At 51.7% G+C, this 22,516-nt stretch overlaps 1 protein-coding gene across 3 annotated transcripts; it reads left to right on the forward strand.

Moving 5' to 3' along the window:
* Positions 1 to 1,912: 1,912 nt before the first annotated feature.
* TMEM9 (transmembrane protein 9) lies at positions 1,913 to 21,944 on the forward strand. Of its 3 annotated transcripts, none has more exons than XM_038380379.2 (6): positions 1,913 to 2,040; positions 7,124 to 7,225; positions 7,769 to 7,860; positions 12,186 to 12,294; positions 13,180 to 13,311; positions 19,931 to 21,944. In XM_038380379.2, the coding sequence occupies exons 2-6, from the start codon at positions 7,133 to 7,135 to the stop codon at positions 20,078 to 20,080; spliced, it is 576 nt and encodes a 191-aa protein (XP_038236307.1). In that variant the 5' UTR covers positions 1,913 to 2,040; positions 7,124 to 7,132; the 3' UTR covers positions 20,081 to 21,944. The 3 variants fall into 3 exon arrangements, with proteins under 3 accessions (XP_038236307.1, XP_043356417.1, XP_043356418.1); XM_043500482.1 differs by having other exon boundaries at positions 1,955 to 2,017; XM_043500483.1 differs by lacking the exon at positions 1,913 to 2,040 and adding an exon at positions 2,311 to 2,459.
* Positions 21,945 to 22,516: the final 572 nt, after the last annotated feature.

Here is a 22,516-nt window from a genome sequence, read left to right on the forward strand (position 1 = left end):
GGGTTGGACTAGATGACCTCCTGAGGTCTCTTCCAACCCTGTAGCCCACGAAAGGGTATGCTCAAATAAATTTGTTAGTCTCTAAGGTGCCACAAGTCCTCCTGTTCTTTTTGCGGCTACAGACCAACAGGGCCGCTACTCTGAAACCTGATATTGTATGATTCTTACATGGAGACACGTGTAGTGGAGTATAGACACCTGCCTCCCAGGGGACTGCAGTGAGCTTGACCAAGGAACAGAGACACTTTGCTCCTCTAGGGGGTCTCATGTCTCACCATCCCAGGTGTCCCTGGGATCAGCAATGGGGAGCCCCCTGCAGCCCCCGTGTCCTTGAGACAGACTCGTTCCCTGTCTCGAATCTGTGCTGGGCTGAGCTCGTTGGGGTTTGTGCCTTGGGATGGGTGAGAACGGGGCCTGACTGGGCCAGGCGAGCTCCCTGGACCCCAGTGGGGCCCCCTCCAACCCTGCTCCATGCAGCACAATGCAGCTCCCGCAGCAGCCATCCCCCCCACCCCACCAGCTGCCCCACCCCACCCACAGCCACTCCCATCCCCACCCTCCCCCTGCCCCCCCAGCTGGGTGACATCACTTCCTAGCACCATTAACCCTTCACGTGCCCCCAGCAGGCAGCTCGCCCACAGTGCGGAGAATCTGCCTCCCCCCGGGCTGGGTCCCCCTTCGCACTCCCTGGGCCAGGGGCTCTGGGCACCTTCCCTTCTAGGCAACTAATACAGACTGGGCCTCGTTGGGTGCTGATGACTGCTGGTCCCACCCCAGAGCTGTTCCCTGGCCACAGGGTGACAAGGAGTTTGGTGGGACTCAGTCCCATTCTTGGGAGAGGGGGGCGTTTCCTACCCCCTCACTTAGTGCCCTGGTTTAGCTACAGCGGAGAGGCCAGGAGCACTGTAGAGAGTGGGATTTCCAAAGACAAGAGTTAACACAGCGAGCCCAACTCCCTGTGACTTTCCCTAGGATGGTGGGGGCTAACTCCCTTTGACTCCTTCGAAACTGCCAGCCATCTCTCCCCTCCTGCCAGGCTAGGGCTGAAGTTAACTGGTGGGGTGGGAAGGGGGCTCTGCTAGTCCCTGTTCTGTGCAAGTGGTGGGAGGTGTCAGTCTCTGCAAATGTCAGGCAGCCCTGGCTCAAGCACTAAGGCCCAGCTCCTCAAAAGGTATTTAGGCACCTAACTCCCATTGATGTGAGGCACCTAAATACCTTTGAGGAGCTGGGCTGAAAACTCCATTGCCACAGAAGGAAGCCGATTCCGCACCCATTTAAAGCAGGTGCACAGATCACTTCACACACTGCCCCTAAGGGGTAGCTCGGGATCAGTCTCCTCTTGTGCAGAGAGGGAAGTGAGGGGCAGTGACTTGCCTAAGGTCACATGCAGAGTCTGTAGCGGAGCTGGGAGTAGAAGCCAGATGCTCAAACAAGAATTAATCCAGGGAAGTTCCCTGGCCTCTGTTGCATGCAAGACGATCACACAGTCCCTTGAGCTTTAGAATCTATGAGTCACGACTAGACTTGCCACCTCTGAGATACAAAATGCTGGGGCAGCAGGAACGACCCTGAATCCACAGAACTGGCCAGGGGACTGTGTATTGAGCAACCCGACCAAGTTCCCAGGACAGCTACCTCAAAAAAAGGGATGAGGGGAAAACCTGGACAGATGGCGAGCATCATCCTGACTCTCATGCTGGTGCTTTAACAAGACCATCCCTTCACCCTTACTTCATGCAATGATTCCCTGATGATTGGTCCCCCCGCCCCCCTTGTGGCATTTGGGCATCACATTCACACTGCGCTTTTGCACTGGTGCTTCACATTTTGCAGCTATTCCTTTTCTTGCCACACGAGGGTTGAGAAATGATCCATGGTCCCTTAGTTCAGCCCTAGGCCGGGACTTCTGGCTGGTAGCAGATGATGTCTGTTATGACAGACCAGAGAGTATCAGTGCAGGGAGCCAATCAGTGGTAAGGGAGCGAGGCTTCCATCATTGCTAGGAGCAGCTGCTGGGGTGGGTATCAATTCGGTTGCAAGGTGAGTCTCATGATTCTAATTTAAAAAAAAAAAATGCAAACGAGACCTGTGTACTGCAGTTGGCATTTTGGTTTGCAATCCGTAATGCTGACTGCTGTTTAGGGTAACCAAGTGCCTGCGCCGTGGGCGGTGCTGAGCCATCTGCATACTGTCTGGTGGGATTGTACAGAAGGATGTAATGGATTCAAGTAGAATTTTAATCTGCACATTAATTGCAAGCTTATTAGCTGGAGTTGCTGCCTTTGTTAGGCATTGCACTTCCCCGCCAGAAGTACAGCAGGGTAGATCCTTGCTTAGCAGGGGAATCATGAGTCAAAGGCACAAGGATTGATAGCAGTTTGATACCTGTCTAATGGCTCTAGAGCAGGTTCTGCAACGGGGGTCTGTGGATCAGGCTGTACACTGTGGTCATTGCTCAGGTGAGTTTGTTAGCTGTCACGTGGACTGGATTCTCAGGGCCTGTGAGCGTGCCAGCCTTCCTGACAGCACACGCAGCCTAGACAGTCTTCAGAGATGCAACGCCACCCGGCTTGGAGATTTTTTCCAGAGCCGATTAGTGCTTTTTAGGATGAAGGCCACAATTTCTGTAGTGTGAGAGGCGCCCCTTTTGTTACTGGTGACCAGATAGCAACTGTGAAAACACAGGACCGGGGGGGAGGGGGGGAAGAATAGACACCTATACAAGAAAGAGTCCCAAAAAACAGGACTGTCTCTTTAAAAATGGGACATCTGGTCTCCCTACCTTTTATTAAATGGGGGAGAAGGGGCATAGTAGCCCCGCAGCACCAAGCGAGGGAGAGTGACTTACATTTGAACAAGGAACAAAGGGTTCAGTTTCTAGGCTTTGGGCTTGCATTGCAGCACCCTGTGGCTCTCTGCAGGGAGGTGCTCAGCTGCCAGTCTGTTTTATACCTCATTGCTTCGGGAGGGCTATTCATTCGGCTGCAAGCAGTGGGCTCCCTACTCTGACCCAGGCTATGCAAGAAGTCAGACTGGATGATCACAAGGGTCCCTTCTGGCCTTGGAAGCAATGGCTTCCCTACTTCTGCTGTCTGATAAGGCTGGGGCAACGCCTCACTTTATACAGTGGAGAAAGGGCGAGGGGGGACTGGTTTCCTGTCTGAGTAGGTGCAACCACATGGATGCTCACCCCTTCCCTTGGGAGGTCTTGCAGCATTTTATCAGGATGCTGTGCATCTGCTAATCAAAGGGACAGAAGACTAAACTTAATTCCTCTATCCCTGGCATCTGCTTATCCCTAGCACAGACAGGCAGGGCCAAAGGCTGCTTCCAGCTGCCCCACATTCTGCTGTAAGCCAGAGCACACACAGGGGTGCAGCCCCCAGGTTCCCATCTGGCAGGCTGCATCTAAAGAGGCAAGCGAGTCTGTGCTGGGACCCCCCCCCCCCCAAGGTCACAGCCATTGGCTCTTCCTGCTATGCTTCACAGCCTCCTCCTGTGTGTGTTAATGTTTCTAACTTGGCCATTTTGGGTCCACATCATCCCTTCTAGATGAATCCTCTCCAGCAATAAGCAAGCACTGTGTGGTCCATCCACGCTGGTTGGTGGGATCCATCTCCCCTACTTAATGGCCAGGGAGTTTGAGGTTCTAGGAAACACCAATGGACCTTAAAGGAGAAACCAGAGACTAAGGAAGGTCAGGGCTGGTCATTACGTGGATGTAAAACCTCCCAAGAAAACTCAGCCATGTACTAAGCAGTGCAGGTAACTTAGCATCAAGCTCATCTCGGCATGGAGCTGGGAGGGTTGCCGTGCTGCTGCCTCATGCCCTGGGGAAAGGACTAACTTTCATAGGGACACAAGACTTTTAGTGTTACTTAAGCAGAGACGCAAACACTAGCTGCATTGTGCAGTGACTATTGCAAAAAGTCTGGAAGCTAAAGGAGGAAGGGAAGTTGGTGGGTGATGGATCAGGGCTGTGGCACTAATTCACAGGGCTGTGAATCTCATGCATTTAACATGGTCTGACATGTTGTTCTGTGCTGCCGGGGGCCCTGATCCAAAGTCCAACACCACCAACGGAAAGACTCCCCGTGGCTGTAATAGGGATAGATCAGGCCCACATCGCTCACGTGGTCTGCTTGGCTAGCGTGCGTGCGGGGGGGCTGTTGTGTTATAAACTGTCCTGCTAAGCTATGCTATAGACATCACTAGTGAGGAGAGCAACTGGAATAGAGAGTCACGAGAAACAAGATGGCAAATTAAACCAATATAGAATCATGGCAAAAGATCCAAGTGTCAGCTCTGGGGTATGAATGATCACAGGACCTTGATGTAAGCAGAATATGTTCAGCTCTAGCTCTTCATTGATCATATGATCAATACAGTACGACAGTAGGTCTCCCTCCTGCGATTGGATCTGCAGTCAAGGAGCCCAGTAGCAGGATTGGGGCCATATTTAACACTTCTGTTGCAGTAGCCTACCAGTATCCTGGTAGGAGCCCCATTGAACTAGCTTATTTTATTCTGATTTCTTGGTCTTCCTAGTCCAGTTCTTATGTCTGTGGGAAAGTCTCTACTTGTGAAGCCACTGGTGACTGGTCATCACTGGGTTGATAATGCAAACTCCGCAGGGTTGCATTGTTTTTACAGCCCTAAAACAAACCCCACAGACCACTCCCATCAGGAAACTATGGAGGGAGATTTTTGGAAGCAAGAACCCTCCTTGCCACAGGGAGTTGGGAGACACTTTGCAAATCCACAGTGATGTTAGAGTGCCAAGAAGAGCAAGTCTTTAGACAGAAAGGAGTTCTTAGCCTTAACTACAGCAGAGCTAGGACTCTGCTAGAGTTTACTAGCAACTAGGTCCAAATGGTCCCCAAGCCTGTGGCAGTTCAGATGCGGGGCTTGGATTCAGAGCTAGTTCTGGGTTCCTGAACATCTCCTAGAGATAGCATGGCTCAGGGGAGGCAGTGTAATCTAGTGGGAGACCAAAGACCCTGGGTTCTATTCCTCACCCTGCCAGTGGCCAGCAGGGCAACCTGGTCTGGTACAGTCACTTTCAGTACCACTAGTCCCATGGTGAACAATTTCCCCCACATCCCAGAGCACTGCCTAGCAACTGGGCACCCCAACACCAGGGTTACCATTCCACCCCCATTCTCAAGCCCCAGAGGGCTCCACTACAATAAATATCCCTCTTTGGGACCAGTTTATTACTGAACTACAGTGCACGTTATCTATAACTAAAGTCCCCAAACACAGTCCAGTCATCATCTCCAGTGCATATAGCCCTTAGAAACCCCACACCATCTTCCCTCAGCATAGCACTTACCATGCTCCAGTGTCTTTCACCACACGTGGATTCAGCAACAGTCCTTCTAGCTAGAATGTGCCCCATTCTTCCCAGCAGGAACTCACCCAAGCCTCTCTGTTGGGAGTTTAGTCTCCCTAGGAGATCATCCCTTACTGCCCCTGTTCTATTAAGATCTCACCTCCAACAGGAGACCCTACCACTATCCCTCTAGCCTTCAGCCTCCTCTAGCACAGAGACATCACTAGGTAACAAATCTGCTACTAGTCTACTGTCAGGTCAGGTCCTCTTACTGCTCTTCAACCTCCTCCCTCCCTGCTGCTCCTTGATCCTTTATAGCCCAGGTGCTGCCCCACCTTCTTAACTGGCTAAACTGGGAGCACCTGTCCAGGTACAGGAGCACTGTACCTGCATCATTTAAAGGAACTAACCAGCCTGTGACAAAAGTGTTCAGAAATCACAAGTCAGGTCCCCCTGCCCCCACTCTCCCAAATGAGGTTGGCTTAAAATCATGATGTTTTTTAAATGATTTTTTGTTTTGTTTCTAGAGTTGGAGACTTTAGGGGTGTCATAAATATAAAGGAAAGGGTAAACACCTTTAAAAATCTCTCCTGGCCAGAGGAAAAGCCCTTTCACCTGTAAAGGGTTAAGAAGCTAGGATAACCTCGCTGGCACCTGACCACAATGACCAATGAGGAGACAAGATACTTTCAAAGCTGGAGGGGGGAGAAACAAAGGGTCTGGGTCTGTCTGTGTGATGCTTTTGCCGGGGACAGAACAGGAATGGAGTCTTAGAACTTAGTAAGTATCTAGCTAGAGATGTGTTAGATTATGATTTCTTTAAATGGCTGAGAAAATAAGCTGTGCTGAATGGAATAGATATTCCTGTTTTTGTGTCTTTTTGTAACTTAAGGTTTTGAGGGATTCTCTATGTTTTGAACCTAATTACCCTGTAAGGTATTTACCATCCTGATTTTACAGAGGTGATGCTTCTATTAAAATTCTTCTTGTAAGAAACTGAATGCTTTTTTTCATTGTTCTTATGATCCAAGGGTTTGGGTCTGTGGTCACCTATGCAAATTGGAGAGGATTTTTATCAAACCTTCCCCAGGAGGGGGGTGCAAGGTTTTGGTGAGGATTTTGGGGGGGAAAGACATTTCCAAACGACTCTTTCCCAATAATAAACCCGGTTAGACGTTTGTTGGTGGCAGCAAAAGTCCAAGGGCAAAAGGTAAAATAGTTTGTACCTTGGGGAACTTTTAACCTAAGTTGGTAAAAGTAAGCTTAGGAGGTTTTCATGCAGGTCCCCACATCTGTACCCTAGAGTTCAGAGTGGGGAAGGAACCTTGACGAGGGGGGTCACATTTTTGAGTTTTCCTCTACGAGCCCAAGGGCTAGGAACTTCCCTTTATAATAAAGGCAAACTGAGAGCCCCTCATCATCCCAGGACTACAGGAGCTGGGACTGTAAGAAAAGCACCAAATATTGCAAGGCTTGCCACAGAGTCACAAAAGTTAGACACCCTGCCCTGCCTCAGTTTTCCCTCCCATCCTTAGCCTCTCTTGTCTATTTGACATTGTAAAAGCTCTTCATGACAGCACCTGTCTCGATGTGTATGTACAGCACCTAGCACAACGAGGCCCTGATCTGGGTGTTACTGTAATTTAAATACTAATCTAGGGACATCCTGCAGTCTGGGAGGAGGGTGAAGAGATTGGAGAAGATGAGGGAGCTAAATACTACAGCGTGGCTGTCCCCTTTAAGATGGGAATCCTTCCCCCAACACACTCTTTTATTTCCTTGTTTCAGGCTTTTGGGATGTTGACACGGCACAGGTGGAAAAATATGAAGATCTTGTGGCTGGCAATGGTGGCGTGGTGTGTCCTAGCACCTCCGGTCCAGACCAGCAAGGTGAGGGGTGGAGAGTGGGGAACAGCTACGGATGCAGTCACCAGCCTAAGGTGCCACATGCAACTGAAACAGGGACCATAGGGAGTGTGCTTTTTTTATGGAAGTTTGCAAAGGTGGTGGGTATTGTAACAAATTGGCTTGTGTGGGGGTGGGGGGAGGGGTGTATGGCACTGCCTTCTTCAGGATGGAATTTGAGCTGGTCACCTTTTGTGTCATGTGCCCTATACCACAAACAGCTAGTGGAGATTCTCCTTCAGCCTGTGCTTTTGGAGCTGGAGGATTTGAGTTCTAGCCCCACTCTCACTGAAGCTCTGAACGGCCAGGGTAGTGGGCGATTCAGTCCCTAGAACAATCTGTTTGGAGAGCTCCTGGCATCTGGCTGAACGATGTCATTGCTATGAAACATGCAGAGCAGGAAGAAGAGATGTGAAGGAAAGTTAACCCCCATTGGGGAACATCTCGCCCTTCTCACACCATGTGGGGGGACTCATTGAACAGCTGTTCATGTGCCAGTCACTAATGCCAACTCCTCTCCCCATGCAGAGCTCAGAGGATATCCGCTGCAAGTGCATCTGTCCCCCGTACCGGAACATCAGTGGACACATTTACAACAAGAATGTGTCACAGAAAGACTGGTGAGTTACCCTCTTCTGGAAGGCTTGTGGGGTTCCCCTGTCAAAATACTGAAGGACTTGACCCAGGAACCCCGGACCTGGATCTGACACCCCGAGGTTCTGTCCTTCTTCAATGGAAATAGGTCAGAGATCGTGTGTAACAGCTCGTTCTGGGTGGAGCTGCTTAGCTGAGCCCTTGCTAGCTATTTACGTCTCTGCACCACATAGTGATGGGCACTCTGCTCATTTAGAGAGAGATAGGAGTCTGGCAGATAGGAGTCTGGTCCTGCACCCTCTGGAGAGTCTAGTAACCTGTTGTCTTTGTGCTCTGCAGCTCTGTCTACTCCCTGCTGAGGATGACAACGGAAAGGCTTTAGTACCTTTTTAACCTCCTCCCCTGGAACAGCTGAGCTGTTAGTGTAGTTCTCAAAGCACTTTACAAAGTATCATTAGCCAGATATTGCAGATAGGGAAACAGAGGCATTAAGCTGGGAAGTGACTTGCCAATATCACATAGCGAGTCGGTGGCAGAGCTGGGAATAGAACCCAGGAGTCCTGAGTCTTAATCCCCTGGATTGACCACTCGACTACCTTGCATACTAAAGAATGAGAGAAGAAAGAACCTAAACATGTGTGATGCATCCACCTGATTGTTTTAAAATACCCACAATGCACCACTACAATAAGTGTATCTATGCCATACCCTAAGGCCACAGGGCCTTTCCTTCTCTGGGTTGCTCTTTGGTTACTGAAGTTGGAAGCCTGGCCATTTCCCCAGCATCTCTGTCTTACACAGCTGCAGGGCATTGTCCTGGGCACAGGGTGCCCTCTACAACAGGAGAAGAATCACCTCCCACTTGAAGTCATCAGCTTTCTGTTGCAAACGGGAGGTGAAGTAAGGAAGCAAAGAACCAACTTCAGCTTCTTCATGGCATTGTGATAAAGGCACTAGATTGTGTGGTGGTTGAGGCTGTGCCTCTAAGGGCTGGGAACTGGATGCTGAACAAAGTACAGCTCTTGTAAACACTTTAACCACTGGTGATCCCCAAACACCCTACACGGGCGGGTCAGGAAACCAGGGTTCCAGTCTCTGTTCTGCCACGGACTCTCCTAGTGACCTTGAGCAAGTCACTTATCTCTCTGGGCCTTGGTTCCCCATCTGTACAATGGGGATAATATTTTCCTACCTCCCAGGTGACAGTGGGGTTACATTCACCCTGCGGGACAGATGCTGCAGTTGTGAGGATCCCATAAGTAGAGAGAGGGATAAATTCATGGCTTTCAGGAGCAATTCACACTTTGCCTCAAGCCTGCCTCTCTGCTCTGTAATACAGGGGTAACTCCACTGACTTCAGTAACCCTGAGCAGAGAATCAGATCTGCTCCCTTGCTTATGTTCAGAATTAGTCATTTTCCCTGCAGTCCATTTGTTCGGATCATGCACACCTGTGGGTTTTGCAGTCTTGCAATGGCCCATGATTGGCATATTGGGGGGTTGTGGGCTGGGACACTGGCGGAGCTGGGGGTGGAAGAGGAAAAACCAGCTGAGAACCTAACCAACCCATACCTGCACTCTCAGCAAATCTGTAATTGGCTCATTCCTGAGTGCTAAGGCCACTTGCCAAATCCCAGGGCTATGAAGAAATTGTCCATGCTGCGGGGGTGTCCTCTGTGAGTGTCTGCACAGGGCCTTGATCACTTTGAAGCTGCAACCTGGATTCAACAAAGGTCCTTGAGCATCAGTGAGCAGTCTGTTCCTTATCTAATGACCTCTTTGTGCTTATATTCAGACTGGTTTACATAGCAGTGTATATTTCATGCCTTGGGGCATGGGGTGAGATTTTATTCTGTTAAAATATGGGGCATTTTGCTGAATCATTTACAGGGAGGCATTTTGCTGAATCATTTCCATTTCCTTGTCAGGCCGTCTCCTTTGATTTCCAGCTTTACAACACGTTTTATACACATTCAGAAGGCAGGACTTTAATCTGTTCTCAAGGGCCATTTTTCTTACTTTGCTTATCTGTAAATGTCATTTCTTCTCAGTAAATGTAAGTAAACATCAGTTTCACCAGACGCACACGCACCAAGGACAAAATATTTCCATCAATAGTAATTGAAATGTACAGGCAGGCAAAGCAAGAAAAATGCTCCTAGAGCGCTCATTAGAGTCCCACCTTACAATGTGTTGTGAATCTGGAGTTAGAGCGGGGCACCAATTAGCTAGCTTTAACTTTTTGAATCTCAACATCTATGGTCATTAAAAAATTGTCTGCCTCCCTCAAGGATTTCCCACAACTGTGAACATTTACATCACTAAAATTGAAAAAAGTGCTTCAGAATCAACATCGATATTATCTGTCAAGGTTACAAAAAAATAAACATTAAATGGTGCCAAGCCTAGGCACAGAGATCTGTTAGTTTATCTCAGGAGAGCGACAGGACGGAGGGGCTGAAAATTAAAATGATGGGCCATTAACTGAGTAAGTTAGAGGTACTTAGCCTCATCATTTCTACTCATCGGTTCAGTGAAGCTAGTTTCTCACCAGGATCCTGTCTGTCTGCACCAGTTTTCTCTTGGCATAGGCCCCATCTACAGGTTTTTTTCCACTGATTTGACTATTTCCACAAGGGGGAAGAGGGTGTTTTTCTCCAGAACTAGTTAAATCGGAGCAACCCCTAGTGTAGACCCAGCTATACAGGTGCCTTTTACTTGGGTAGCTTCTTCCTTTTCTTGTAGGGACATAACTATACCAATACAAGCACCTGGATACTGAGAGGGCTGCAGCCACACCGGGTGCACTGAAAAAAATAGGAAGAAGCACAAGAGACCAGAACAAATGGTTCTGGACCAGAGCCTCAACTGGTGTAAATCATCATAGCTCTGTGGCAATCACCAGAGCTCTACTGATTTACACCCGCTGAGGGTCTGTCCCATGACTCTCCTCCAGGCAATGGGATGCTAATTTGTATGATACTATCCAGCCACTAGGTGGCGCAGTGTGTAACATGCCTTATGTAACCTAACCTCAGCAAGGCTGGTGTGGCAGGGAATTAAGGACCCTTGCACTGAACACAGCTGGTGGGGCTCTCTGTGAGAAGGAAGCTCTGTAGCCAGTTCATATCTGACACCTGCTAGTAGCAGCCCTGCAGCCCACCATGTACAAGAAGTACATGCTCTTCCCCAAATGCCAGACTGCAGTGACTTTACACTGTCAAGACTATTTCCTTGTGTGCGTGCACTTATTGGTTCATGGGAATCAGCGGAAAGTGACGCGCCAGGCTGTCTGCCCCCACTTTGTGCTGCTAACATGATAATCTGGGGCCACAGCTAGGCTTCAACGTTTGTTTGCGAGGGAGCCTTGCCAAAGCTGCTTCTCTCTTCCTACAGTGCACTGGAATTTAATGCTTTTGACAGGGATGGGGAATTAAAGGCCCTTGCACTGACGAGAGCAAGGCACAGTGCATCTGTCTGCATTGTGCCATACAACTCTGCCAGTGTCCTTCAATCCTGACCCACAACCCCCCTGCTAGCCCAGCCCTGGACTCCACCCCACTCCCCACAAACATTACTCTGCCAATGCCCCTCAGTCCTCACATAAGCTACAGTGCCAGGCCTTGTTCTCCCCCAAAAGACTGTCATGTCATGGTGCTGTGACATGTGACCATACATCATTCATTGACTAGGCTGAGGCCAGAAAACTCATTGCACTTGTGACCTAACCCAGGGTTTGCACCTGTGTGCTCCTAGAGGTGCCTAGAAGCTGGAGCAGGCTAGATCTCTGAGCAAGTGGAGTCAGTCATGTGACTGGCCTGACTGGAGCCTGAGGGATCTATTTAACCCCAGAGCAGAGACAGGAGCAGGGCAAGTTTCCCCCCCAAGCTACCCCTACGCCTCAGCCCAGCCCCTCTCTGGGGGAGATCAGCCTCCAGGGCCCATTCAGTCCTTGGCCTCTTTCCTCAGAGAGCTAATTAGCATGGGGTGGCTTTAGAGGCACAGCCACCTGACTCCAAGGCACTGGCTGAGGCCATCCTCCTCCAGCCCCAACTCTGGGGGTGAGTATTTGGAGCACCCAGAGCTTTAGCCAGCCAGTGGCCACCTCCCACACTCCCATGTAAACTGATCTGAGCAACTGTTGAGCTCTCCCAGGTGGACTGAGCACAAAGGGGGCTGCTGGATGCAGACAGGCCTGGTGGTTCTCCACCAAGCTATCGGCGCTGCCTAGCATCACCCCTAGGGTTCTCCATGACCGATGACTGTGCTTTGGGCCCCAGAATACAGGCACCTGCCCAGAGCTCAGCCACCTGCCCCACCCCACCATTGACACCAGCTCCTTTGTGATGCAGCAACTGCCTGCACGTGGTGGAGCCGATGCCGGTGCCGGGGAATGACGTGGAAGCCTACTGCCTGCTGTGTGAGTGCAAGTACGAGGAGCGCAGCACCACCACCATCAAGGTAAAGCTGGGCCACTCCCACCCCTGCACCACCCGGTCCTGGGGCAGAACCGCAGGGGCGGGACATGGGACAAAGGAGATTGCTCTGGGGGCCTGGTGCCAGTTCTCCATACTATGGGGGAGGAAGGGATTCCTCACTTGGATTCTTTCTTGTCGGCCAGCTTGGGGAGGGGCATAGCAAAGACTTTCCACACCCCTTCCCTTTGTTGGCTCTGGTCTGGGGATGATGACACTGACCCCCTCCCCTATGTGAAGGGTGTCGACATTGGGAGATGGAGCAGGTAGCTCAGCTGTGGGGCGGCTTGGGAGGTTGGCCAGGCTCCTCCCATGGCCCTCTTCCCCAAACACTGCGCCAATCTCCTCCTCCTTCCCAAGCCCTCCATGCACAGCCCCCTGCCCTCCTCGCTCCCCTTTTCTCCCCACAGAAATCAGCCCAGCCTCACTCCCCTCCACTCTTAGCACCAGCCTGCTCCAGGCCATCTCCAGATGCCTGCTTTCAGGCCTGCCAGCCACCCTGCTGGGTCCTCCCCTGCTTCTCCCATTGCCACGCCCCAGCTGGGCAGACAGGGTCAGATTTGTACAGAGAGGCAGCCCAGCCCCATGGAGCTGTCTGGGAGGGAGCCCAGGATGGAGCCCCAATCCACCTCCCTGAGGCACTGCCAGACTGCAGCACAGCAGGGGCCCCTCTAGCCTGGTATCTTGGCTCCGACAGTGCCCCTGCCCTCCATCCTGTGGATAGTTATGGACTGAGCTGCCCATGGGGGGGGGGATGTTTCCTCCTGAGCCCATCATTCGGCAGGTCGGCTTGGCTTGGGGAGGAGGCTGGGTGGCCCCCAACCCTGCAATCACTCCAGACGGCTCAGAGTCCCTTTTGATGAGCCCACAGATCATCATCATCATCTACCTCTCGGTGGTGGGGGCGCTGCTGCTGTACATGGCCTTCCTCATGCTGGTTGACCCCTTGATCCGGAAGCCAGATGCCTACACCCAGCCCCTGCACAATGAAGAGGAGAACGAGGTAAGGGGGCTGCGGTGGGTGATATGGAGGGTGGTGGGCATGGTAGGAAAACCTAGAGGAGGAGAGAGAGCAGGGTTAACACCTGGGAACTAGGGCAGGCAGGCAGGCACCAGGGATCATTATGGCTGATGTTTCTCATCTCCCATCCCACCTGGGTCCTGCTGGGCTGGCCCTTTTTACATGCCAACTAGAAATGTAGAATTTTTAATTCTGTTTTATTTTTTAAATCCCTGATCTTGGTCCACGTGACGTTCTGAAATGTGAAGCCTGCGGCTGCAGGTTTCCCGGGACCCAGAGTTGGCCTGCCCGGGGCGGTTAGCAGGGGAATTTTGTGGTCCTGATAGGACTGATTTTCATTTGCTGAATTGTGGATCGGATCCAAACAAAATGCAAACTGTTCCCTTCTGTGTGCAGCCCTGGCAGCCCCCGCCTGGCAACACCCATCTAGAGGGGTGCAGGAGGATGGTCTTTTGGTGAAGGCCCAGACAGTGCTGGGAGGCAGGAGAGCTGCATAGAGGAGCTGACTTAAAGCTAGAGATGGTGCCTTTTGACTCTGCAAGGGTGCAAAGGGCTACACCCCAGACCCCCTACTCCATGGACCCCTCTGGACCAGGAGCTGCACTCAGACTACACCCACCTTTGACAACCTTTGTTGCATTTTAGGGGTCAGCAGTTGATTGGGCCTTTGTGCTGATAGGCCTCGATTGGCCATTGACTCCCCCTTAACATCCAGTCACACCTGCTCACTTTCACTCACACCTCAACTTGTCTCATGCCGGGGAGAGGGTTGGTGGTTTTTTACTCTGTACCCATGGCCAAGTCCTGTATTTTTTAATCTTTCCCCTGCCAGATCCCTGTATCCATACAGTGCCCTGAGCTCCGGGGTGAGAAGATGCGTGTGCCCCATTAATACAATTGTTTTTCCTTTTGGAGGTGACTCTCTAAGCCAGGGAACGCCCATCCCTCAGCAACTCTGACTGCTGCCCGGTCTTGCTAGCCCTAAACACGGGCTTGGTTTTCAAATCGGCTTTGGGTGTTTCCTGCGGTAACGTCCTAGCTTTGTGTATGAGCTAGGGAGTGATGTGAGGATAAAGGATCTGCTACTGCTAGCAGCTTCAAGGAGGCCTCCTTTAGCTCAGGTGGATTTTGGAGAATGACAAACAGCTATCGGGTCACACATGGTCTTGCTGCCACACCTCTGTCTAAAAGCCACTGATCCTCTTCTGAGCCTCAGTTCCGGACTCAGGCAACACTTGCATGGACTTCCGTGGGGATTTCAGGGCAAAGGCACCAGGATTAGGCCCTATCTATCCTGCCTTGTCTGTCCCCCTCAGCTCCCATCGCTTGAGCAGGGGGCTGGGGCGTGGTGGCCTCCCAGAGGAAACGCAGATGAAGCTGGTTAGTGTGCGGTAATGGTATTCCAGGAGGCGGGGTAGTGGAGCTGATGCACACACAGTGATGAGCTAATTGTAGCCCTGGCTCATGCTATAATTGAGAGATGCAGGGGGCTGATTATGGAAGGTGGAACATGCAGCTCTGGGACCCAGCATTTCCTTTAGGTGTTGGTTGTTTGGACCTGCTCTGTGAGCTCGGACCATGGTGCTGGACAAGCTGGAGTTGTGTTGATCGCTAGATGATCCCTTCCCAATCAGTGGAGCTTCTGGGCTGAGGTCATCATTGCCTCTAGGAGCCACCTGTCTGCAGTCTCCAGGCCAGCTGAGTTCTGAGCAGACTAACCAAACAAGGGCTGGCCCAGGAGCCTAGTGGCTCGTCATTTCACTGCCATGGTGCATGCCCAGGTTCTAAGGTCGGGCCTTGGCTCCCAGGAGAAAGATGAGGCAGAGAAGTGGGGTGAGGCAGCCCCCTTGGCAGGGGGAGCCATCTCAGTCCCTTCCAGACAACCCCTTCTGGGTTCCCTAGGCAGCCACCCTCCTCAGCCAATGGCCTGGTTACTACCAGCAGGGGCACAAGGAGGATAGGGAGGGGACGCTGACAGGCAAGAGAGAACAGCCATTGAAGGGATGGTGCCGAGGCCTTGAGAGGTGGCAGAACTTGCTGTGCCCCAGGCGCTGAAAGCTCCCAGCTGCCCTCAGCCAGAGGTGAGTCTCTGCCCCCAGGCCAGCGGAAGCTGGATCTGCCCAGCCATGGTGTGAGACGCTGCATGTCACTGGTGGTACTGGGCTTTCGGCATTCACCAGTCACTCTCGCAGCCCTGTAGCGGGAACGGCCCTAGGGATGGATTGCATGCAGCATGTCCAGGACTCTTGCCTCAGTGTTAACAGGCCCTGGAGAAGCCCACCCTAGGTCAGCCAGAGGATTACCAGGATATGGGGCCTTAAGGAGTCAGGAGGGAGTAGGAAGAGTTTCGAACCCAGGCTGTATCACTGATAGCTGAAGGCAGGACACAAGCCCAGCTCCCCGTGATGCCAGTTGTGTCCTTAGAGCACAGCCTGGTCTTCAGTGGGGCAGGGGAACTTTGGGGAGAGCCCCCTTCCCTGTCCCAGCCAGAGATGGTTCTACAGGACAGGATGTGCCCCAAGCACTCAGTAGAGCTCATGGGCCCTTGCCCAGGTGTCCCTGTAGCTGTTTGCTTTGAGGGGACCTTCCTCGCTGTGCCTGCCCTTGTGCGCTAGGAGGGCACCTCTCAGGAGCAAGATTAAAGACACCTGCCTTCCTTTCAACCACCTTGCAGGCTGGGCAGGGCCCCAGCCTAGCTGCTGGGCACATCACCACCCCAGGGATTAGCTGTAATCCAGATGCTCAGACACGCTTTGAAGAGAGGAAGCCAGTGTGTTTGCGGAGATAGGGTGTGATGAAGGGAGCCCTGAGCTCGGCCTGGACATGTTCAGAAACACTCCCCCATTCCTGGGGCTGATCACGGGGCACTCACAGGGTGACTGACTGACGCACTAATGGGGGAAGATTTGGTCTATGCAGAACCCATAGATCTATTCATCTATTCAGTGCTGCGACAGAACCACAGGGCCCCAGTCTTCTCATTTACACACTGGTGTAACTGGTTTCAGAGTAGCAGCCGGTGTTAGTCTGTATTCACAAAAAGAAAAGGAGGACTTGTGGCACCTTAGAGACTAACAAATGTATTTGAGCATAAGTGAGCTACAGCTCACTTCATCGGATAGCCCCGCTGCCTTTCCAGATCACCCCCCTAGCAGCATTTCACAGTGCAACAGCCACTCCACCTCCCTTTCCCAGCTTCTCATCCAGCTGCTCTACCTCCAAAGCCTTCTGGCTTCCAGAGGGTTAGCCCTCCCCCTGGCTCCTATGTGGTTTACTTCTCCCAGGGGTCTCAAAGTCCAAAACAAGTGTGAAACAACACGTACTTGTCCCAGGAGATCTGCAAAGCATCAGCCTATCCCAGCCCTGACCCTTCGCTAGCCTCCTCTCCAGCTGCTCACAGCTCTTCTTTTTATTCAGCCCCTCCCTGGATGCCGCCCTGCTGCTCTAGGTGACTGTGTTTGAGCTAATTGGGCTGCCAGGAGTTCATTAACCCCTTCCTGCCTTGCATGGAGCCTTCTGTGTCCTGTTCCACACTCCATGGGGCCTGATTCCCTTCTCACTCACCCAGTGTAAATAAGGAGTAACTTTGCTGACCTCACTGTAATCACATAAGTGTGATTCTGGTGTGAGAGGAGAATCAGGCCAATATCACCAGTGGAAAACCTATTAGTCACCGGCTCCCCACCCCAGAATCAGGCTAGTGGCAGCCGTAGGACACAAACCTCGATCTGCAGGAAAGCACTGTCACCGGAACTGGGTGTCTGAGGCCAGAGTTGTCAAATAAATGGCCTGTAGGCCAGATCCAACTTGTATCCTGCAGTTACGTGGCCAGCATGACCTATGCAACTGTTCCAGAATCCTTCATTTTAAAACCGGTACGTGTCTAGGATTCATGGCTGCCTGAACCTTTCATATGAGCCCCAAGTGTAACCAGTGCAGTGATATCTGCCTGAGTCTGCAGACAGCCAAAAACAACTCTCTGTCCCAGGTTCCCAACCCAGAGGACTTCACGCCCATCCCCTAGCCCCTTTCCAGCTCTGCTTTGTCCCTGCATTCTCCCAGCGCTGTTTTTTGCACCTAAACTCTGAAACTGCCTTTCACCCACAAAAAACAGACACATGCTTCCTTCTAACAGAGGAATGACAAGCACCAGACCTGAGAGAGGGAGAGCGCAGTGTGTGCGTCTCCTCTGTAACATGCTGCGCTTGCACTGAACCCACAATGGCAGCAGACTCAGTGCTGTGGTTCAGAAGGCCCGTGGTCACTTGTACTGCTTTCCAGCTGCTTACACCTGGGAGGAGTTTAGCCCAGCTCCTGTTGGCTGGGGAAGGGCCCAGCTTGGAGAGCAACTGCTGCAAAGCATGAGGGGTCTGGCTAGCAAGTGTGCAGCTGGACACATGCTCAGAGGGCATCTGGATCTGCTGGTGGCATAGCCCTGGTTGGGGATCCACCCCTCCTTCCTGCTAACACGACATCCTCCAGAGTCATGAGCAACACACTGAGCATGGAGCAATGCTTGGTCCCATTAGCGCAAATGAGAGTTGGATCACTGACTTAATTGGGAGCAAAGCCGGGACAAACAGCCAGGCACTTCAACCCCTTCAGTGCTGGTCCGGCAGTTCCTGCGCTGGTGTGAGCTCAGTGGACCATGGGCTGGATCTGACAGTGGGCTGAAGCCAAGGAGTTAATCACTGACTGGTTCCCCACACACCCCTGCTCTGCTCCCTGCTAAGCATGGCAGCTCTGTGGCCTTAGAAGCCTGCCAGCTCAGGGCACTGCAAAGGAAGGTGCATTTAGCAGGCGGCTCTCAGCGAGGCGAACGCGGCATAGTAATCCCTTCGAGGTATGTGGCAGCAGAGGAGAGGGGCCCGGAGCCCTTCAGAAGTCCCTCCAGGAACGGGGGAGCCAGGCTGAGCTTCAGCACAGAGCCAGCCCCAGCATCTCCCTGCTGTTACAGGAAGTAATGCTCCCTTTTGATGGAGAGATGTGGCTGGGAAGGACTGAAATGCAGCAGTCCCAAGACAGAGGGCAGGGGGAGATTCCTGGGAGGGGAAGGGGAGCAAGGGTAGTGGAATGGGGACGAGGGAGTGGAAAGCGAGGAGTTTGAGGCGAGGGAAATCGGCTCCATCTCCCTCCACTGCTCTCCCAGCTAGTCCTCAGGCTGTTCCTTCTCCTGGTGCCTGGTCTGAGGGACAGCTGTTCCCTGTGGGTATTTTTATTGGGGTTTCTCCTAACTCTGCTCTCTCTCTGTTGTGTCCAGCAGAGATGGGAGGGGCTCGGGTGGACGGTAGCTCAGTAACAGTATTGCTCTCTCACTCGCTCTGCCGGTCCGTTCCTGGGCAGATTCAGTATCGGAAACGGGCTGGACTGAGGGGGCTGTTTGGTTTGGTGTTTGCAAAACCTCATCAGGGATCTTCATTGATTATACTGGAGTTACTCCTGGGTGAGTGAGGGGGGATCAGGGCCGGGGGAGTTACTCCTGATTTACCCCAGGGTGAGTGAGAGGGGATCAGGGCCAGGGGAGTTACTCACTAACCCTGGGGTAAATCAGGAGTAACTCCCCTGGCCCTGATCCCCTCTCACTCACCCTGGGGTAAATCAGGAGTAACTCCCCTGGCCTTGATCCCCCCTCATTCACCCAGGAGTAACTCCCCTGGCCCTGATCCCCTCTCACTCACCCTGGGGTAAATCAGGAGTGAGGGATCAGGGCCAATGGAGTTACTCCTGGTTTACACCCAGGATGAGTGAGAGGGAATCAGGTTCTGCATGTAGTTCACTAATACAGATTTGCATAATTCTTTAAGGCACTTTGCTAACCCTGTGATGAGCATGATATAAATACCAGGACATTAGCGTGTAAGCTTTTTATCTTCCCCCACGGTCATACAGCACCTAGCACAATAGGGCCTTTGAGCACCACTGCAGTATAAATACTAAATGACAAGGGCACATGGTTAGAACAGCCCCAATAGCTCAGCTGGGAATTGGTGCAGGATAAACACTGAGAGTCAGAGCCTCTGGGCTACACCAGTTTACACCAGCTGAGGATCTGACCCTGTGCTTTGGCATAAGGAGCTCTTGCTCCAGCCCTTTCTCATGCTCTCCCTCTCAGTAGGACCCAAACCCAATAATGATTGCCTTTTGGTTTGAAATTTCACCCCGCAGATGTATGAGTGGGTCCCCCCACGCACAAGTGGTAAGCATGGGCCAAATTTTTAGCGGTGCTGATGCAATTCACATTAGCAGTGTGGAGCACTGGCCCTTCTAGTTGCTGGTATACAGGAGAGGATAAGAGCCTACTGCAGCTACCTCCTAGGGGAGCTGCTCCTTTAGCTCCAGTGCTGGAGGTCTGTGCTTTTAGCACGGATGGTCCCAGCTTCAAGCCCAGTTACACTGAGGACCCACCCCTCCAGTTTGAGTCAGTGGGAGCTGGGCATCTCCGAAAACCAGGCCCTCTCTCTGCAAGGAAAACTCAGTCCCGAAATATCTCTTCATGTAAGAGTGTCTCCCAATGCTGAGCAGTCTTTTTCTGTATTAGAGATATCACTCCTCCACCCCACTCACCCCTTTGACCTCCTGATTCCTTCTCTTTGCATTGCAGGAGGCCCGCTCATTGGCAGCAGCTCCTGCTCCCGCCGGCGCCAAAGCCAACACGGTGTTGGAGAGGGTGGAAGGAGCCCAGCAGCGGTGGAAGCGCCAGGTGCAGGAGCAAAGGAAGACTGTTTTTGACAGGCACAAGATGCTGAGCTAGAGCAAGCCAGGCATGCAGTGACGGTCTGCTGGGGACAGGCAGCTGCAGCATAGCGGGGATAGGCAATGTCTGTCTCACCCAATAGGATCCCCACAGTGTTTGGTTTGAGCCCCCAATCCCATCCTCCCCGGTGTATTGGCTTTCATAGAGCAAACAAGGCCAAAGTGCCTGCCCATGACTGTGCCCCCTGCCCCCTTTGCAGCCTAAGCCAGAGGCACCCTGAGCTTTGCCCAGCTGAGGGCCCCACTGACAACTGCTCTCAAATGGCCCCAAAGGAATCCCGGTGCAGCCGCTGCCATCCTTAATAAGGAGACTAGCAGAGACTACAGCTCCTGGCTTGCACTGCTCTATCTTGACAGCGGTCATGACACAGTGCTGCATGCTGGGGCCTGTCGTTTCTGCTGGCTGCAAGATGTGGCAAATGTGGGACCCGGTTTTCGAACACCCTTGTCTGCATTTGACGCTTTGCATGCCCCTCTCCTGAAGCATGTCACGTGGCATGAAATAGCCTTGAGCGAGGGCATTGTAATCACTGGGGAATCCTTGTCCCTTGTCTCTTTGTTTGAGCTATCATGTAACAATCTGCAGCCTGGAGAATTCAAAGAAAACTATTTAATGAAACAAAGCTGGTTTCAGCCCATTCCTGCCTTACACAGATATCTCGGCACATGTCTTCTGCCAAACCTGTTCGGCCACTGTGCTGTCAAGACACAGAGCCCACTGGCCTCAGCTGAGGGGCTGCGAACCCAGAGAAACCAACAAGGGAAGAAAGTTTGTGTTTGTGCTGTATGAAATAAGCCAGTTCTGTACATGTGGGAAGTAGGATGCAGCTTGTCCTCCCGTAGAGCTCATTTTCAATAGGAGATGGGATTATATATTATTTATACTGTCTCATGGTTCTACTCCATGGCAGGGTACCAAAAGTTCTACCATGTACTACAGGGAGCCAGACTCTCACCTGGTGTAAGTTGGCATCATTCCACTAAGCTCAGTAGAGCTACCTTCATTGACATCAGTGGAAGATCTGGTCCCAGAGCCTTTTCTGTAGGGACGCTGCTCTGGACACAAAAGGCCTGGTTCTCCTCTCATTGGCACCAGTGTCAGGATTTGCACTGGTGTGGATGAGAGGAAAATCCAGGCCTTGGGATTCAGCTGCTGCTCTCATTTACTCTGGTGTAAATCTACCGTAACTCCACTGACGTCAGTGGGGTCTCTCCAGATCTACACCCACATTACTGAGATCACAGTCTGGCACCTGAGCCTTCTGTCTAACTGAGCATTGTGAAATTGAGGAGTGTTGGGTACTAACAACCCAAGAAGCCCTGGAGGGGTGGACGGGGGAAAAAAGGCCTGATTCTCATTTACACTTTAGCCCTGCCCCTGCATAGTGGGAGTAAGTTACACTTAGATCCACTTTCAGGCCCGTTTACACTGGCAGAGCGAGGCATAGGGCCATTAGTATCAATGAGACTTTAGAACAAAGATTTCACTATGTTTAGCAGGTCTGGAACTTAAGCCCCTCCTGCTTTCTAGATCACAGAGCCCTGAACATTTACTAAAGATGCACTTTAGTTTCTGTAATGCATAAAAAAACTGTTCGAGATCTTTGACTATGGTAAATATTTCTGCTGAGTGTGAGAAAGCAAAGTAATTCATTAGTGTATTTATTCATCTGTTATTCCGGTTTGTTTTCCCATCAAGAGAGTTTGCTAAGTGCTTGAGTTTTGTTATCATGTAGCATCCCTTCTTTAAACAGAAACAAGGGAGTGTGTCACTTGAGTGGCTTTTTTTTAACTGGATACTTTTGCTATGTAAGAATTAAAATATTCTATGCTGGGCTTTGCTCTAAGCTCCAGGATGAGCACCTGGTTTTCAGAGCAAAATTAATTGCAGCTGGGCGGGAGGGGAAGAGGAGAAAGGGGGGCAATGGGTGGAATTGGCAGCTGGGGGAAGGGAATATAAATATCACCCAAAATTTCCCTGTGTTCTCCCAGCCTTACGTTAAACGTCTGCCCAGGCTCAGCTGATGTGCAGGGTTTACCCAGTCAGATAATGGGATTCTCTGATCTGTGCTATGCAGGAGGTGAGACTCAATAATCAGAATAGCGCCTTCTGACCTCAGCTTCTAGGCTGTTGGCTAAAGGCCTAATCCCGAAAGGTGCTGAGAAACTGCTTTGACTTCAGTGGTATTGGGAGGGTGGGAGAATACCTCACAGGGGTACTTAGGACTGGATCCTGCAGAGGGCTAACAAAATATACACTGTCACTCAAAATATAAAGAGCCCTCCTGGTTTATTTTGGGCCTGCATGCCTGGATCCCACAAAAAAACAGCAAAGGTCTCATCAGCGCTTTTCTGGGGACCATGGGCGACAGGCAGCCACAGCTTGGCGTTACACCAGGGATAAATATGGCCCCATCCTTCGAACAGGCTTTCA

Source organism: Dermochelys coriacea, chromosome 21 (genome assembly GCF_009764565.3).
Source record: "Dermochelys coriacea isolate rDerCor1 chromosome 21, rDerCor1.pri.v4, whole genome shotgun sequence".
NCBI classification, from domain to species: Eukaryota; Metazoa; Chordata; order Testudines; family Dermochelyidae; genus Dermochelys; species Dermochelys coriacea.